Source organism: Schistocerca piceifrons, chromosome 4 (genome assembly GCF_021461385.2).
Source record: "Schistocerca piceifrons isolate TAMUIC-IGC-003096 chromosome 4, iqSchPice1.1, whole genome shotgun sequence".
Classification (NCBI taxonomy): Eukaryota; Metazoa; Arthropoda; class Insecta; order Orthoptera; family Acrididae; genus Schistocerca; species Schistocerca piceifrons.
The window spans coordinates 121181420-121200456 of NC_060141.1; the positions used below are offsets into that span (position 1 = coordinate 121181420).

The 19037-nt window shown below is 39.7% G+C and overlaps 1 protein-coding gene across 4 annotated transcripts in view; it reads right to left on the reverse strand.

Annotated features, from left to right (window-relative positions):
* LOC124794696 (glycerol kinase-like) overlaps positions 1 to 19037 on the reverse strand; it is a 164887-nt gene that overhangs the window by 112563 nt on the left and 33287 nt on the right. For all 4 annotated transcript variants that reach the window (XM_047258261.1, XM_047258259.1, XM_047258258.1 and 1 more), the window contains 2 exons: positions 12831 to 12933; positions 1918 to 2028 (listed from right to left, as the gene is read on the reverse strand). In XM_047258261.1, coding sequence (XP_047114217.1) covers positions 1918 to 2028; positions 12831 to 12933 — 214 coding nt within the window. The remainder of the gene's footprint in view (positions 1 to 1917; positions 2029 to 12830; positions 12934 to 19037) is intronic.

Sequence of the window (19037 nt, forward strand, 5' to 3'; positions counted from 1 at the left end):
GACAAAGCCATTAACAGAATGAGGGTGACTTCTTACGCCAGAAGTCTTCAGCCACATGTGAAAAGGCCAAGAGGACAGTTTACGCCCCAGGATCACTGTTGTCACTGGTGGGAGAGGAACAACATCAATGACCATAGTTTGGAATCTGATGGAATGGGAGGTTCCGCTGCCTCCAAGATCACTGGCATAGCTTTCTTCCAACATTTCTCCTCTTTTTGCAGTCAGGACTCCTGTCAGGGCTTATAAACTGTAGTGGTAGGAAACTAAGAAAAACAGGCAGCCATGGAACCCATAAGCTGTGGCTCCTACAGCCATTGACTGGTGTTGGGGTGGCAGTCTGTAGATTTCTGAGGACAGTGTTTCTGAAAAAAGGTGTTGTGATAGACAGACACCGAAGGAGGTGGACGCCTCTCTGGCTGGGAGCCCCGAAATTAGTGCATCAGGAACCCCAAGAGGGGAAATTTTCATAGTCTACTTTACTTGTGCAACACTGGAGAGGGAGTAAATACAATAAGTACTGCAGATAACCAGACCACAGTAGACACGAAAGCCAATATCACTGAAACAGAATGTAAAATATAGTACTTTTTAGGAAGTTAAAAACATGTGAGGTGTTTGTAGACATTATATTCTTGGATTTGTATTCCTTAATTAGGGTAGCACATTTGAGGGATCATGAAGGTGGTCATTTCCACAATTCACAGAGACAGGGGGTAGCTTAGATAGTGAGTTTTCATGAAGCAGTCAACAAGAGTCTCCAAAAATCAGGTAGTATGAACACCGGGGATGTGTATTCCCATGTATTGGTATTTAAAATGCCACAGCTTCATAACAAAACTGTTAACCATGATTTTGACCATATCAGGAAGGGAATCTCCTAAAAAGCAAGGAGGAATGCTTCAGTGTTGTCAACTTGTCTGGCAGGCCTGAACATACAAAATGTATGCGGTGAATTCCTTACTTTTCCAAATGTTCACATTGTTCTTCATCTGTCTGCAGCTTTAAGTTCCTGTCAAATTTAAACCATGTGCAATGTTTTGGCTTTTATGGAGTATTACAGTAACAGAGACATCACAGAGTTTTTTCTACAAGATAGTAATTCCTGGGACTGGGTAGAATTCACTGTTTAATTAAGATAGAAACACTTTGTAATGTAGTGTGGGAAGAGATTTCTCATAACACATTTTTGGTATTCTGTTTAGGAAATATTGGCTTAGTAGATAGAAGGGACTCTCCATCTGTATGGTTGCAAAACTGGGGACTGAGGGGAGTAAAATTCCGCAGTTCGTTTGGTTTTGCTTTCATCCTGCAGAATGGCCAAGGAGTGTAAGTTCTTCGGGTTGTAACAATATGCAGTGAAGAGTTCTGGTCTGAATTTCACAACCACTGGCTGAAAACTTAGGTTACTTTATGGTGCCAGATACCTTCCTGCTCTGAAAGAAGGGTCTCCCACAGGTTCCATCTAGTTAGGACAATGACCATCTATCTGGCCATAAGATCACTACCCAGAGTACTGGTGCCCTAAACAGACAGGCACCTACTCCTCGGCATGCGCAGGGAGGCAACAGTTTGGGCATGAATAGTGTGCTTCCTGTGTAGTCAGGGATTACAACCTTACAGTTACCAGATGACCACCAACTGGTTACCATGCTCAGTACTGAGTGACCTTCCCCAGACACCCCACATGCCTGTAAAAATATTTTGAAAAGGTGGAAATCAAACCCCAGCTGTGGGGACCAAACATGAATTAATCAAAATAGAAAAGCCATAACTGATGTCCTGTGAGCAAGCTGTTGTCAGCAGCAAATCTGAAAGGAAGAAGTACTGCAATGTCTTGTGGCCCCCTATTCGCCACACTTGTACTCACAAAACAGTTGTAAGCCCCCCTGGAGGCTATTTCACATTAAATTTTCTTACAGCTGTTCCTGTATTATACAGTAAGAAGCATCCAGTTCCATAAGTGTTCTTGGCTTGACCTTGATGTAAACACATTTGACCAACAAGAGCAGACTGCTGGTCACCGAGACACTGAAATAAAAAAAAGAAGAAATGTTACACCCCGTGTGGAATTATACATTACATGCATTAAAAAATAATAAGTAAAGGGTGAATAATACAAGAATCACTTATCAGTGTTCCCACACAAAAAACATACGAGTTTTTGTAAATTGGCTTTTGTTTTTCAGTGCATCCTCCTTCCAACACTATCTAGGCAAAGAACATTTTAGTTCCTTTAATTTTTCCAATGTTAAAAATAAAATAAATAACCTCTTAAAATTAAGAATACGTGATTTATATTTTGAACAAATACCTTTCCAATTAGACATCGGAAACTCGAGGTTGGAATAACAACAATATAAGGAAAAGGTAAATTGCTACTGACTGTTACGATGACAGGTCAAGTTGCAGACAGGCACAACGAAAAGACCTTACATATTACCCATCAGCCAAAGCCTTCATCAGAAAAGGAAACACACACATTTTCATTCAAATAAGTAAGCACACCTCACATACACAACTACCATCTCCAGCAACTCAGACCAGAATACTGTTGTTGAGTAGAACAAAAGCAGCAATCTCGAAGGGTGGGGAAGGGAAAGAGGAAGCGGAAGGGATAGCAGTGTGTGGATGGAAGGGGGGAGGGGGGGGGGGGGAGTGCTGTCTGACGGAGCTTACAGGGACCAGACTGCCCACACGCACAGCATCGGGAGGCTGTGGAACAGGGAATGGGGGAGGGGGAGGAGGGAGGGGAAGGGGGGAGGGGGAAGGGGGGAGAATGGAGAGTGAAAGAGGAGGAGCAGGGGAGGGTAAAGATGGGTGGGTGCACTGGCAGTGGGCAGCACACAAAGAGGGTGAGGGAATGAGAATAGTGAGGTGATACGACAGAAGGAGTGGAAACTGTTGGGTGGAAGGTGTGGGTACAGTAGGTTACTACAGGTTGAGGCTGCGATAATTTTGGGAGCAGAGAATGTGATGTAAGGATAACTCCCATCTGTGCAGTTCAGAAAAGCTAGCAATGGAGGGGAAGATCCAGATAGCGCAATTAGTGAAGCAGTCTTCGAAAACAAGATCCTCCTCTCCACCACCAGCTTTTCCGGACTGCACAGACGGGAGTTATCCTTACAAATATTCTCCACACCCAAAACTATCCCGGTCTCAACCTATGGCAACCTACTGTCCCAACACCCTCCAACCAGCAATTTCCATCTCCTCTGTCCTATCACCTCCTTATTATTGTCCCCGTACTCTCTTTGTGCTAGTTATCATTTAGCTGTACAGAGAAAACATTTAGCTGTACAGAAAGCATATACGCCAGGAAAGTAGATATTGCATCTGTCTTAAAAAGAAAAATATTCTGCATGTTATAATCCGTACTCATACCAAACTACTGCAACTCATTAATTTGTACAACTCATAGGACAAAACGTACAAACTTTACTTACTTGTATGTAAAGTTGGTCACACAGTTTTGTGTTTACCCCCTACCGCAGTCAGTACAATCTATTCAATTAATTTGGGCACACATTAAAAGCTATCTGGTGGAAAAGAACAAAACCTTCAAGATAGCAGACACTGAATTGGCTGTGGATGAGCAGTAGACAAATCTCCCCTTCAGCTTGGGCAGAGTGCAGCACTCTGAAAAGCTTCAGGCAGAAGACTTTAATAGGGAGGTGAAGATGGATATAAGCCTTGAACCTATTACCATATATTTACAGTCAGATGGCTCAGACATATACTCAGGCAGGGATGACGACGGAATTCCAACGTAGACCTTGGAACAAAGAAAGGTAATAATGGTTCTTTGATTTAAAGGATTATGGCTTAAAAAATGTTTTTGTCTGACAACAAATCTGCTGCATAAATAGTGTACGAGGAATTCCTAGCCTGTATTTATTAGGAATTTGTATTCTAAGAAGCATATAATTTTCAATGTCTTTCATAAGTGGAAGTAGAAGCTAGTTAGTTCATTGTGAAATTTAAGCTTTTTCCACTGTTTACTATTCTACAAACAACTTGCAAGAATGCGGCCAGATAAATCTGTCAAAAACTATGATATTCTGACAGATAACACCATCATTTTCAAGGCATGAATTGGTAAATGTCTTAAAATTACAAGGAGAGTTACCCATTTGGATATCAGTGGTCTTCTATACTATAAGGCACATATGTCACACAAACAAATGATTCCAGTTTGTGCTTCAAATAATTCACAAAGCTGCATCAGATGTCTCGCCTTATGAGATGACATCAACTACGGCTGTGGAGCAGTGAATGCAACTTCACTGACACATCTCTCATGGGTAGGCAACTGACTGAATTTGGTTTTAAAATGTATTATTCTCATCACAGATTTGAATGTGTAACACGGTGTACCATAGGCAAATGACCCTGATTGTTGTTTGGCAACAAGGATTTTGTCCATTCTTTGCATCACATTTATGCAAACTTCATGCCCTCCACACTTCCCTATCGCTCTACTTCTGTGCGGAAGCACTCTCCTACATGACAAGAACTATTGTTACAATTGACAAGTACAGTGCACATGACAACACTCTAAAGTCAAACTTACACAATTCCATAGCACTGTCAATGATGTGAACTACTGCACCATTTTCATACGAAAGCACAAAGATCTTGAAAATATAAAACTGATGCACCTGATTAATCAAAGTCTTATAACACTCATCAGTAACAGTTTTCTCCTGTCATAGGTGGTCTACATAAACCATACACTGAATCTGTTTGCTATCTTTTGTTAGGTGACAAGGGCAAAGATTTCCAACATCAATGGAACATTTCAGTACTCGTACGTTATTTGGATTATGCATAGAGAACTGCATAGAATACATGTTCATCAGTGATGAGTTGTCACAGAAACTGTTGATCATGTCAAAACACATCAAGACAGTTCCAAGATTTTTCTATTCAAATATTGCACTTTTGCTGTTTATTACAGTTAATATGGTTCAATCATGTTTAAAACCAATTTTGTTGTAAATGTTGGTACACGGTGCTGTTGATACAGCTATTGCCTTCAGTGTGACTTTTTTGGAAACATGAATGCATAATATCAAATTCCACCTATCAAAGCACCATTTTCAAAGTTGGCAGTGTTTTTTACTGTACTTAGCAAATAACAACAAAATTTCCAAATCAAGATAAAGCTCTTTCTATATCCCCATTGATGTCAGTCATGGAAAATACTGTACATACAACCACTGCATAGACAATATGTTTATACTTATCCTTTTCCTAAACAACACCTACAAACAGTTTGCTTCATAGCACTATAACAGAAAATTTATCAAACTTATGTTTCATAAAATGGGTGAATATTATAAAGCCGAATTTCTGAGATGTCCCAGGCAGTTGGTGCTTCCCTTGCATACATTTCTTAAGTCAGCATATTGTTATTAAATGTTGTTGTTGTTTTCTTTAACACAGTCAAAGAAGTTTTAAAATCAGTCTGTGTACATGACAAAGAAATTATGAAGAAAAGAAAAAAATACAATAAAATAAGTCTTTGCAAAAGCAAATCAAAATAGCAGGTAGTCATTCGGGTTCTTTAATTTAGTGAACTGGTTGATTGGTTGGTTGGTTTCAAAGACATCAAAACAATTCATGATGAATGCAGATTGATATGGCCACAGTTAATGAACAGAACTGTAATGAATTATGTAAAATCTTCCTCATTGTAACCTATTTTCACTATCCTAGGCTTTAATCTCATGTGTATGGCTACAAGACAACACAAAAGTGGCACTGAAAATATATTTCACATTTATTAAAAAACTGGGCATTTTCATATTATAGTGGTATCAGTTTAAAAACATTCTATTAAGAGAATTAGCTCATCATTTAAGGGTTATACTGGTTTTTAAAACTTTATCCCAGTAACAAGAACAAAACAAACTTTTTCTGGAAGATAATTCTGCTCTGAAGCCAGCCAGATCTTAATCCAGAATTTCTGTTTTTACGTGATAATTTCTGTAAGTGCTTAGATCAGCATACACTGTGTGATCAAAAGTATCTGGACATCCCCAAAAACATACATTTTTCATATTAGGTGCATTGTGCTACCACCTACTGCCAGGTACACCATATCAGTGACCTCAGTAGTCATTAGACATCATGAGAGAGCAGAATGGGGCACTCTGCGAAACTCACGGACTTCGAACGTGGTCAGGTGATTGAGTGTCACTTGTGTCATACGCCTATACACGATATTTCCACACACCTAAACATCCCTAGGTCCACTGTTTTGGATGTGATAGTGAAGTGGAAATGTGAAGGGACACATTCAACACAAAAGCGTACAGGCCGATCTCGTCTGATGACTGACAGAGGCCACTGACAGTTGAAAAGGGTTGTAATGTCTAATAGACAGACATCTACGCAGACCACCACACAGAAATTCCAAACTGCATCAGGATCCACTGCAAGTACTATGACAGTTAGGCAGCAGGAGAGAAAACTAGGATTTCATGGACAAGCGGCTGTTCATAAGCCACACATCACGCTGGTAAATGCCATACGACGCCATGCTTGGTATAAGGAGTGTAAACATTGGACGATTGAACAGTGAAAAAACACCTTTCCATAATGCACAGCATGTGGTGGAGTGGTTACATGACAATAACATCCCTGTAAAGGACTGGCCTACACAGTGTCCCAACCAGAATCCTATAGAACACCTTTGGGATGTTTTGGAACGCTGATTTCATGCCATGTTTCACCGACCAACATTGATAGCTCTCCTCAGTGCAGCACACCGTGAAGAATGGGCTGTCATTCCCCAAGAAACCCTCCAGCACCTGATTGAACATATCTCTGCAAGAGTGGAAGCTGTCACCAAGGTTAAGGATGGGCCAACACCACAGTGAATTCCGGCATTACCGATGGAGGGCACCATGAACTTGTAAGTCATTTTCAGCCAGGTGTCCGGATACTCTTGATCACATAGTGTATGTATATTGAAATAGGTTTTGCTCTCACAACAAGAGCTGAGAATATAAATGACAGAGAAATCAATTCCTATGATGATCTGCCCCAGGAAAGTTTTATAAGGTCTAATAGGAAATGGACAACACTCGACATTTTGTGATTATTATTATTATTATTATTATTATTAGAACATCAAAGCTATCTGGGAAGATATCAAAATGATCAAACAAGACATGTTATGTATCATGGTTCATATATGATATTGTGAAAGTTCTCTGTCTTAAGTTTGCCTAAAATGGTCTTGTCGACTTTTTATGAAACACAACCATGGAAATGCTCATTAATAATTACTTCATTATTTTATCGTCTTACAAAATCTAATTTTTTTATTTTTCCTAGTCTGATCCATGGGATCTCCTCTTGTAAATATATGAATATGAATCCATGAAATAATTCCTCCACAGCTTGCACAAAGTTTTTGAGGACACCCAATTTAATGTGCAGAGGATGCAGGTACACATTTTTCTGACCAAGAAGAGGAATGATATGAGATCAAAGTTTCATTCTGAACACACCATTTACTTTCAGAATATGTTTTTTCTCCCCTCTTCTGCCCCCCTCGTGTGAAATGCAGCTCAGCTTTGTGTACCAAAGCTACACACTCAGCCAAAATGCATTATTCTGAGATCTTCACATACATGGTATTCATATTTCTTGTATTGTTTGAGTGTGAGTAACAGTTTAAAGTTTTCTAATGTCTCCTCATCGTTAATTACATGACCAATCAGAACAGCAGGAGATTTTTATCATTGTGGAGAAGTCTTGCTTTCATACTACCTACGAAGAGGCATAACTCAACACTAAAATTATGCTCAATAAAGCTCCATAAAAGATGCAATATCATCACAAAATACCACATCATCTTCCTTAGAGAAATATTCAGAAAAAAAACAACTACTTACCATAGCTAACTCTCCCACAAAAAGAATTTGCCCTACTTAAAAAGATGGTAACATTTACTTTGAATTAGCAAAAAGATAATAAACCTCCATAATTATGAAAACAACCAATCATTTCCAAACACTGTTGACCAAACTTGCAATGATGAAATGCAATCTGCACCTAACATAGCATTACAACACAATATTATTCCGTTTTTTTAAACAAAGCACATCAGCAATGTTGCCAAACCTTCATTTCCTCAAGGGGGATTTCTGAACTGTCATGTATGAGAGCCTTAAAGTGTTTATTCATCAATTGCATCTGCTGAAGAATTACATTAAGCTGGAGGAGAATAACCCACATTCAGTATTTTCAAGGATTTTGATAGGTTGGGGACAGCATGTCAAAAGAAAACTGAGCACCATAGGCAATAATTGAATTAAGTTTAGAATTTAGCCATCATGATTTAGTTAATGTTACTGATTAGTGTAAATGTATCCCATATAGAAGAACGAAATTAAGTGTGTTCCACTTGTCTCCCAATTTTCTGAAATATTTGTAAACATTGCTGTTTAAGTGACTCTCATAAATAACATGTTACAAAGACCAATTATTTAAACAAAATATCACAGATATCAGTGGAAAATGCACAGAAAACTAATTTTGGTGAAGTATTTTTGGCAGAGCGCGTTCTCTTGAGATTAGTTTAGCTGAAGTGGTAGGGACTGCCAGTCTCGCTTGCGAGATGAAGACAGAGCTCACCATCCGCAGCATCATCGACAGGACCGACTGTGGTCCTTTGGTACAGAGCCAAGTGGAGGGTATCAATCAGAGGCTCAGGAGGTTCTGCGACCATGTAGGTTGCAGATTCCTCAAGTTGCGCCATTGAGTGGTGGGTTTCTGGGTTCTGCTTACTAGATCAGGAGTCCACTACACACACACACAAAGTGGCTACACGGGTAGCAGGGGCTGTGTGGAAGGGACTGGGCAGTTCTTTTAGGTTAGAGGGTCTCCGGGAATTACAGGAAGGGTCTCAGTCTACAAGGGCGCAGGGCATACACAGGAAGGTACAGAGAACAAAAACTGATATTGTAGTAGTAAATTATTGTAGCTGTGTTGGGAAATAACCAGAGCTCCAAGCGTTAATAGAAAGCACTCGCCCAAATTGTTCCAGGTACAGAACGCTGGCTGAAGACAAAGATGAGTTCAGCCAATTTTTTTTCAAACGACCCAACCATGTTCAAAAAGGACAGATTACATACAGTCGGTGTTGGAGGGTTTATTGCTGTCAGAAGTCGTTTACTTTGTAGTGAAATTTAAGTAGATAGTCCCTGTGAGTTAATATGGGTTGAGGTTATACTTGACGACCAGAATAAATTAATAATTGGTTCGTTTTACTGACCCAAAGTCAGACGGTGCAGTTGCTGAACAATTAAAAGGAAACTTGAGTCTCATTTCAAACGGGTATCCCAGTTCCACAATTTTTGTCGGTGGTGACTTCAATCTGCCCTTAATATGTTGCGAAAAATACATGCTAGCTGGCGATAGGCATAAAACATCATCCAAAATTTTACCAAATGCTTTCTCAGAAAATTATTTCAAACAATTAATTCAGGAGCCCAATCGAAGTACAAATGGTTGCGAAAACGTACTTGTTCTGTTAGCAACAAATAGAGAGCATCATGGCGGGTACAGGAATTAGTGAACACAAGGCAGTTGTAGCAAGACTGAACACCATAACAACCAAACCCACCAAAAATAAATGTAAAGTAGATCTATTAAAAAAAAAAAAAAAAAAAAACAGATACAAATTAATAGACACCTATCTAAGAGACAGTCTCCACTTCTTCCAATCTGACTATGTAAGAACAGACTACACAGGGTTTGAATTCAAAAAAACTGTATTAATGACAATTGAGATATATATACCACATAAATTAATAAGCAATGGTGCTGATCCTCCCCCTCATACACTAATGCAGAGGCAACGAGAAAAGCATGCCTAATTTAAAAGAATGCAAAATCCACAAGATTGGCGAAATTTTCCAGAAACTCAAAGTTTAGTGCAAACTTCAATGCAAGATGCTTTTAACAGTTTCCACATGAAACTCTGTCTCAAAATCTGGCAGAAAACTCATTGAGATTCTGGTCACATGTAAAGTACACCAACGGCAAGACGCTATCAATACCATCACTGCACAATAACAACGGTCATGTCACTGATGACTGTGCCACTAAGGCAGAGTTACTAAACACGGTTTTCCAAAACTCGTTCACTAAAGAGGACAAAGTAAATATTCCAGAACTTGAATCCAGAACAACTGCCAACATGAGTAACTTAGAAGAAGATATCCCCAATGTAGTGAAGCAGCTTAAATCAGTTAATAAAGGCAAGGCTTCTGATCCAGATTGCATACCAGTCAGGTTCCTTTCAGAGTATGCTGATACAATAGTGCCATATCTAACAATGACATACAACCGCTCGCTCATCGAAAGATCTGTACCTAAAGACTGCAACATTGCACAAGTTATGCCAACACCAAAGAAAAATGAAAAAACAGGAGTAATCCAATTAATTACAGACCCGTATCACTAACATCGATTTGCAGTAGAGTTTTGGAACATATTCTGTGTTCGAACATACTGAATTACCACAAGAAAACAATTTATTGACTAATAGTCAGCACAGATTCAGGAAAAATTGTTCTTGTGAAACACAACTAGCTATCTACTCTCACAAAGCAATGAGTGCTATCGACTGGGGTTGTCAAACTGATTCTGTATTTTTAGATTTCCAGAAGGCTTTCAACATCATTGTTCACAAGCTTCTTTTGTTAAAATGGCATGCCTATGGACTATTGCCTCAGTTGTGTGACTGGATTCGCGAGTTCCTGTCAGGTGGGTCACAGTTCATAGTAATTGACGGAAGTCATCTGGCATTCCCCAACTGAGTAGCTGTCTTAGATTGTTTGTAGATGATGCTGTGATTTGCCATCTTGATAAAAACCAACTACAAAATTATCTAGACAAAATATCTGTATGGTGCAAAATATGGCAATTGACTCTAAATAAAGAAAAGTGTGAAGTTATCCACATGGGTACTAAAAGAAATGTGCTAACTTCTGGTTACACAGTAACTCATGCAACAAATCTAAAGGCTGTAAATTCAACTAAATACTTACGGATTACTACTAATAACTTCAGTTGGAATGTTCACAAAGATAGCACTGTGGATAAAGCTACCCAACAACTGCAATTTATTGCTAGAACACTTAGGAAATGCAACAGGTTGACTACAGAGACTGCGTACACCACACTTCTCCGTCCTCTTCTGGATTATTGGTGTGTAGTGTGGAATCCGCATCAGATGAGACTGACGGAGGACATCAAAAAAGTTCACAGAAGGGAAGTTCGTTTTGTATTATTGCGGAACAGGAGATAGAGTGCAACGGACATGATGTGTGAATTAGGGTGGCAGTCATTTAAAAAAAGGCTGTTGCAGCAGAATCTTCTCCTGAAATTTCAATCACCAACCTTCTCCTCTGAATGCAAACATATTCAGTTGGATCCCAAATCCATAGCAAGAAATGATGATCATGACAAAATAACAGAAATTGGAGCTCACACAGAAAGATTTAAGTCAGGGGCGGGCAGGAATCCTGCACGTGTGCGGTGCACTTGCACGCGTGCAGTTAACAGGTGTTCTGCGTGCACACAGGGGCAAGCTGGCCACCCACTTATCTCCCCTCCCCACCATACCTTCTGTCCGCTCCTTCCTGTGCAATGCGTTTTGTTTCGTAGCTTGCTTTAGTTGATTAGTAGGAGTGCTTGAAAGATATCGTGGTTTGAAAGAGTACCTATTACCTACGATATGTTTTATTTAATTATCACAGGTGGAGTGGAATGAAATAAGGTTAGTAGGAGTGCTTGAAAGATGCCGTGTTTTGAAAGAGTACCTATTACCTACGATACGTTTTATTTAATTATCACAGGTGGAGTGGAACAAAATTCCTACATACAGACAAACACAAACAGTTACTTAAATTTTCATCACTGATGTTTGCTCCTAACCGACACTTACTAATTCAGGAAATGGTTTTCCAGCTCTCGCTATATTAAGCGCAATCTTATAACTTGCAAGTACCGCTGGGCTATTATTGTTGTCAACCTGAAAAATTGAAAACAGTGCTCCATAAAATGTTAAATCAGTTAAATGAGAGATACGACGAAAGGAAGTCTCAGATCTCTCGTGACCACAGCAACTACGACACATTCATCTAGAATCATCAGATCGCTCTTCTTAAGCTCAATTTCCCCATCCGCTCAGAATCCGACAATAAATTGTACTCGTCCTTGTGAAATTTGTTATAATGGCCTTCAATACTATACTTTTGCTGACCAGCGAGAATACTACCACATATTAAACATTTCGAATTTTCACGTTTTTGCACAAAGAAAAAAAGATTCTCCCATTACTTTTTAAAAGATAGCAAATCTCTGCTTTTCCGTTTCCTTGTTTCACTCTGCATTTTCCGATTATTGAAATACAACATTCACTACGTAGTGGTCGCTATGCATCAACGTCCGCAGCTTAGCCTGGCACTACGCTGCCGCAACCTGCCGGCTGTCACAGTGCCCCAGTCGATGATTGCATGCGAGCAGCACACATGCAGCGCTGTGCGCTTATGAGCCGCGTGCAACATTTGCCCGCCCCTGATTTAAGTGCTTGTTTTTCCTGCATGCTGTTAGTTTAGATTAGATTCAGTTTTCATTCCGTAGACCCAAAAGAACTGTAGGGAAGTAGGTTGAAGGTGGTTCGACGAACCCTCTGCCATGCACTTAATTGTGAACTGCAGAGTAATCATGCAGATGTAGATGTAGAAGATAAATACAGTGACTGAAAAATTTAGGAAACATTCATGGAGACATTTAAACCAACCTACCCCTGAAATAGGCACTCCTTCCAAAGGAGAAGCAGCAACGTATCCATAAATTTCTGATGAACTTCTGATTTCAGGCAAGATTTCTTTTGGTATACCAAAAAATCTGAAAAAAAGGTAACAACAAGTTTATTACACTAAAATGGACTAAAATGGCACTTAAAAATTATAAGGGAAATAAGCTCACATGGAGAAATTAGCACAATGCTGGCAAAGATATCTTAATGAGACTACATCAATAAAAAGGAACCAGGTTACTATCAGAGGTACCAGCTAAGAATCAGAATTTTAGGTCTTCTGTCACACAGTTCCTTTCTGCCTCACGGGTCCCCCAACACCTCACCAAATGTGATACATTTGACAGCAGGTTGTGTAGGTTGAATTGCCTACATGAAGGTTCAAAGTGCCAACATTTTATAAATGTTTTCTGTTAAAGAGAAGGTGACAGAGGTAATTAGCAAGTTCTTATAAGTTACAAATACAAGCTCCTACAAGTTCAGGTATTCTATCGGAGATTTAGATGGTGGTAAAAGTGCTCAGATCTACAGTTAGCTATGCTGTAGTGAAGTTGAAATGCCAAGAAACCATTAAACTTAATTACTGTTTAGTATGACTCAGAAATTAACTGATAGTGCCATCAAACTCTTCGACATAGTTTATGAACAAACTGTCACACGTCCTTTTCATTAACTGCAGAGGATTTCAAATGCAATATAGATACAGACATCAGTGACTGAATAATCCGCCACAAGTGAGAGGGGAGGGTACAATTTTCAAGACCATGCTAACGCCCCGAAAGTACCAGTCATGATGATAAACAGAAGAGGCATGTAATTACAAACATGGTTTTATTTAAAGATGTTCCTGGCAACATGGCTGCCAGTTACAAAATAAACTTGCTATAATATTTCGGCAACTGGTACCAGCTTAGAGAAACTCAGAAACAGCATCTTCCCTGAAGATAGTGGTCGAACGAACTGCTGAAATATCACATCATGTTGACTTTGTGGTAGACATGTGCATGTGTGGAACTGGCAGATGTATAAGGAATGATATTTAGTTCAGAACATTATAGCAACAGTGAAATTCTATGGAAATAGATATTTGGGGCTGCAGTTCCTTATTTTGATTCAGACTATTTGTTTTTGTCAATTAGAAAATGAACACAGATGTTTGTAAAAACATGCAACATGTTTTTAGCTTTGTGGCAACAATTTGGAATCTGACTTCTCCATATCAGTATTATAATGCTGCTACCCATTCTACCCACAAAGTAAAGGTCACTGAATCAGTGTCTGAAGGGTATCAGCGGGACTGACTGTCTCCATGAGTCTCACTGCGCATCTTTTTGGATATGAACTAGTATCGAGGTTGCCACTCAAAAATCCAGTGAGAACTATTCACTCAAATCAGAAATCTGACACTAAGTGTATCACAACTCAATGGAATCCTACAGATTAAACAATGTAATAGTGGCAAAAGGAGGTCTTACTATCAGTTATATGGATGTCCTCTTGTGAATGAACAGAACTGGGTTAGTAGCTGGAGGTAGTTGGCCATGTATTGAATGTCTTTTATTCTTAGTGCCACCATTTGTCTGCTATGGCTCAAGCAGTATCCCGTCCCTTACATTTGAATTCCTCACAATTCATTTCTTATACTGATGACTATAAAGACGAACAGCATCAAGCTTTTTAACCTTGAGATCAAACAAGTCTTTTGCAGAATTTGAAAGACCAATACAAATCTTTTACAATTGCTCTAAAGCACAGTATAATGAGACCCATCCGAAGAGGCAGCAGATGTGCGGCATCAGTATTCCAAAGAGGAAATTTAGCACTTTATGGACTAGCAGGGAAAAAGAAAAAGAAGTCAATAAAATGATGGCACAGGAGAGCAGTTCAGTGCTAAAGGTGAGAACAGAAATAACACACCAAGTATACGAGTACCATACCTGCAAAAGAAAGTACACTACTGGCCATTAAAATTGCTACACCAAGAAGAAATGCAGATGAAGTGGAATGATCATATAAAATTAATTGTTGGTAAGGCGGGTACCAGGTTGAGATTCATTGGGAGAGTCCTTAGAAAATGTAGTCCATCAACAAAGGCGGTGGCTTACAAAACACTCATTCGACCTATACTTGAGTATTGCTCATCAGTGTGGGATCCGTACCAGATCGGGTTGATGGAAGAGATAGAGAAGATTCAAATAAGAGCGGCGCGTTTCGTCACAGGGTTATTTGGTAACCGTGATAGCGTTACGGAGATGCTTAACAAACTCAAGTGGCAGACTCTGCAAGAGAGGCGCTCTGCATCGCGGTGTAGCTTGCTCGCCAGGTTTCGAGACATTTCTGGATGAGGTATCGAATATATTGCTTACCCCTACTTATATCTCCCGAGGAGATCACGAATGTAAAATTAGAGAGATTAGAGCGTCCACGGAGGCTTTCAGACAGTCGTTCTTCCCGCGAACCATACGCGACTGGAACAGGAAAGGGAGGTAATGACAGTGGCACATAAAGTGCCCTCTGCCACACACCGTTGGGTGGCTTGCGGAGTATAAATGTAGATGTAGATGATAAACGGGTATTCATTGGACAAATATATTATACTAGAACTGACATGTGATTACATTTTCACACAATTTGGATGCATAGATCCTGAGAAACCAGTCCCCAGAACAACCACCTCTGACCGTAATAACGGCCTTGATATGCCTGGGCATTGAGTCAAACAGAGCTTGGATGGCGTGTACAGGTACAGCTGCCCATGCAGCTTCAACACGATACCACAGTTCATCAAGAGTAGTGACTGGCGTATTGTGACGAGCCAGTTGCTCAGCCACCATTGACCAGACATTTTCAATTGGTGAGAGATCCGGAGAATGAGCTGGCCAGGGCAGCAGTCGAACATTTTCTGTATCCAGAAAGGCCCACAGAGGAAGTGCAACATGCGGTCGTGCATTATCCTGCTGAAATGTAGGGTTTCGCAGGGATCGAATGAAGGGTAGAGCCACGGGTCGTAACACATCTGAAATGTAATGTCCACTGTTCAAAAGTGCCGTCAATGCGAACAAGAGGTGACTGAGACGTGTAACCAATGGCACCCCATACCATCACGCCGGATGATACGCCAGTATGGCGATGACGAATACACTCTTCCAATGTGCGTTCACCACGATGTCGCCAAACGCGGATGCGACCAACATGATGCTGGAAACAGAACCTGGATTCATCCGAAAAAAATGACGTTTTGCCATTCGTGCACCTAGGTTCATCGTTGAGTACACCATCGCAGATGCTCCTGTCTGTGATGCAGCGTCAAGGGTAACCGCAGCCACGGTCTCCGAGCTGATAGTCCATGCTGCTGCAAACGCCGTCGAACTGTTCATGCAGATTGTTGTTGTCTTGCAAACGTCCCCATCTGTTGACTCAGGGATCAAGACGTGGCTGCACGATCCATTACAGCCATGCAGATACGATGCCCGTCATCTCGACTGCTAGTGATACGAGGCCGTCGGGATCCAGCACGGCATTCCGTATTACCTTCCTGAACCCACTGATTCCATATTCAGCTAACAGTCATTGGATCTCTACCAATGCGAGCAGCAATGTCACGATACGATAAACCGCAATCGTGATACGCTACAATCCGACCTTTATCAAAGTCGGAAACGTGATGGTACACATTTCCCCTCCTTACACGAGGCATCACAACAACGTTTCACCAGGCAACGCCGGTCACCTGCTGTTTGTATATGAGAAATCGGTTTTTGTATATGAGAAATCAGTTGGAAACTTTCCTCATGTCAGCACGTTGTAGGTGTCGCCTCCTGTGCCAACCTTGTGTAAATGCTCTGAAAAGCTAATCATTTGCATATCACTGCATCTTCTTCCTGTCGGTTAAATTTCACGTCTGTAGCACGTCATCTTCACGGTGTAGCAATTTTAATGGCCAGTAGCATATGTTAAAGCATGAATAGAGCTGTACGACATGTGAAGACTGTTGCAATAATTCTCCTAAAAAAACTATACCTCCTCTTTTCATATTGTAATAATCCTCTGAGGATTATTATGTTAAAACATTTTTATTTTATGTCCTCAAAAGTAGACAGAAGATAACCATCTACTTATTACCTACAAAAACAAGAATAGGAACAGTAAATTGCTTTTGTCAGGATAAAGAAAAAATTAACAAATTTTTGAAGAGTAGGAACAATAATTCAACATCCTGAATCATGAGTGTCATTAGGTACAGTAACATTTATTATTGGCCAAAATGAAATAAACCTGAAAGCACATGAGAGATTTCAGTATAGCTGCCTTTTTTAACTGTGTGTATCTGTTATTTTTGTTTTGATAGCAAATGAGTAAACAATGTTCCTATCTTAAATATAGTCAGCTTATCCTTTAACATATTTCATATTGCACGGAACTGAGTCGTAAATTTCGCACACAAAAACTAGGACCAGATACAAGCTAATTTAGGACATCTGGAAACAAGGTAACTGCATGAAAAACAGACTTCTCAAGTTTACCACTGAAAAATAATGCGTAAGTTCCATCATATTTCTTGGAAACAACTATTCGATATACTCAGGTGGCTTTAATAGTGTCTTGCAGCAGTAACTACCAAAACCACAAACACTTTCCTTTGTGTTTCTTTCCATCTTGTGTATGCAAGAACCCCTGAGATTAAATAGTATGGGGACTGAGGCTGGAATACATCCTTATGATCACTGAACAAAAGTATTCACTAAACAAGGCTTTCAAAATGAATCCGTAGCCATCACTCTAGAAAACAGAAATATTAACTGTAGAGATAAGCAGCTGTGCAGTAGCTTCCATCAACAAACGATAAACATCTCTCACAGTGATCCACCACCTTCCATAATGAATCAGTTAAGACTGTAATAGAAGATTTTTTTCAGTGAGTTTCGCATTTCTGTGAGTGTTGAGGAGGGGGGCAGATCACTGAACATATAATAATGAAAATGGAGTAACACTGGCACAGACACAATGGATGGTACATATGTCCAATACATTTCAGGTCACAGTAATTGTTCCACCTCAGATTACGAAATTTATGGAAGACTCATCTCCAGAAAGGACAGCTGGACTTAATGGTGGCCATGAATAACACAATCACTACTACCAAACCTAAATCAGAATCATATGACAAGTTCATTAACCCATCAAAAATGTTCCCTAAAATTTCCACTAAGTTTGCAGGTATGCTTGTGTCTGAAGGTTAACATAAGAGACAAATTATTTACACACAGGTCATTTTGGTGAAGCATTACCATGACTGGAGGAATCCACTGTTTGCCATAAACATAAAGGTGAACAAAGTTAGGAAAGAAATGCTCATGAGCCACAGCAGTCAAAAAACTTGGAGAGTAGAAAACTGTCACAATATCATTGTAACCAAATGACCAGTGCACATTAATGTCAACACCAACAGAATTGTCCACTGGCTTCCTTCAAACGGTACACCGGAGTAAAACATTTACAGCTGGAACAAACCGAAATAAAGAAGAGATGGAGGTTCACTATGAAGAAATTAGAATAAGCTCATGCTGGTGCAAGAATTTCAAAGAAGTTTGTATTGATGAGATCCAGGTCAATCAAATCAAACCTTTCTACCCTAAGGCCCAGAAATATTTATTAGATTTCCACACAAATATCATATGCATCAGTTTCCTAATGTCTAGATAAAGGCCCATACAGTGTCTGTATTGAAGCTGAATATGCTTACAGACAATCCAAAAAGATATAGGCCAATATCTTCCTGAGCCATCTAACCAAGATCACTGAATGCCTGATTCTGACTCAACTATCAGAACAAATAGATTTTTTCCTTCATAACAGAGCCAGCTGACTTTGGATCTATAAAGTAGAAAGGAAGACAAGTTGTTATCCCAAATTCTCAATCTAAAGTCGTACACTAAGGATGGCTTCAAAGAAAAGAAAATGACAGGAGCTCTGAGAGTGAGTTATAATAAATATATCATCCATCGAGTAGAACAATGGCACCCACCCTTATTCCATGTGTATAAAAATGATCAACCTCTGCTGAAAGTTACCACAAGCTTGTTTATGCTAATGATACGGTAACTGGAATCCAAGGATATGTTCTCGAAATCACTGAGATAACCTTAACGAAATCATTTGATCTAACTCAATGTATTTTCAATTAGCAGAAGCC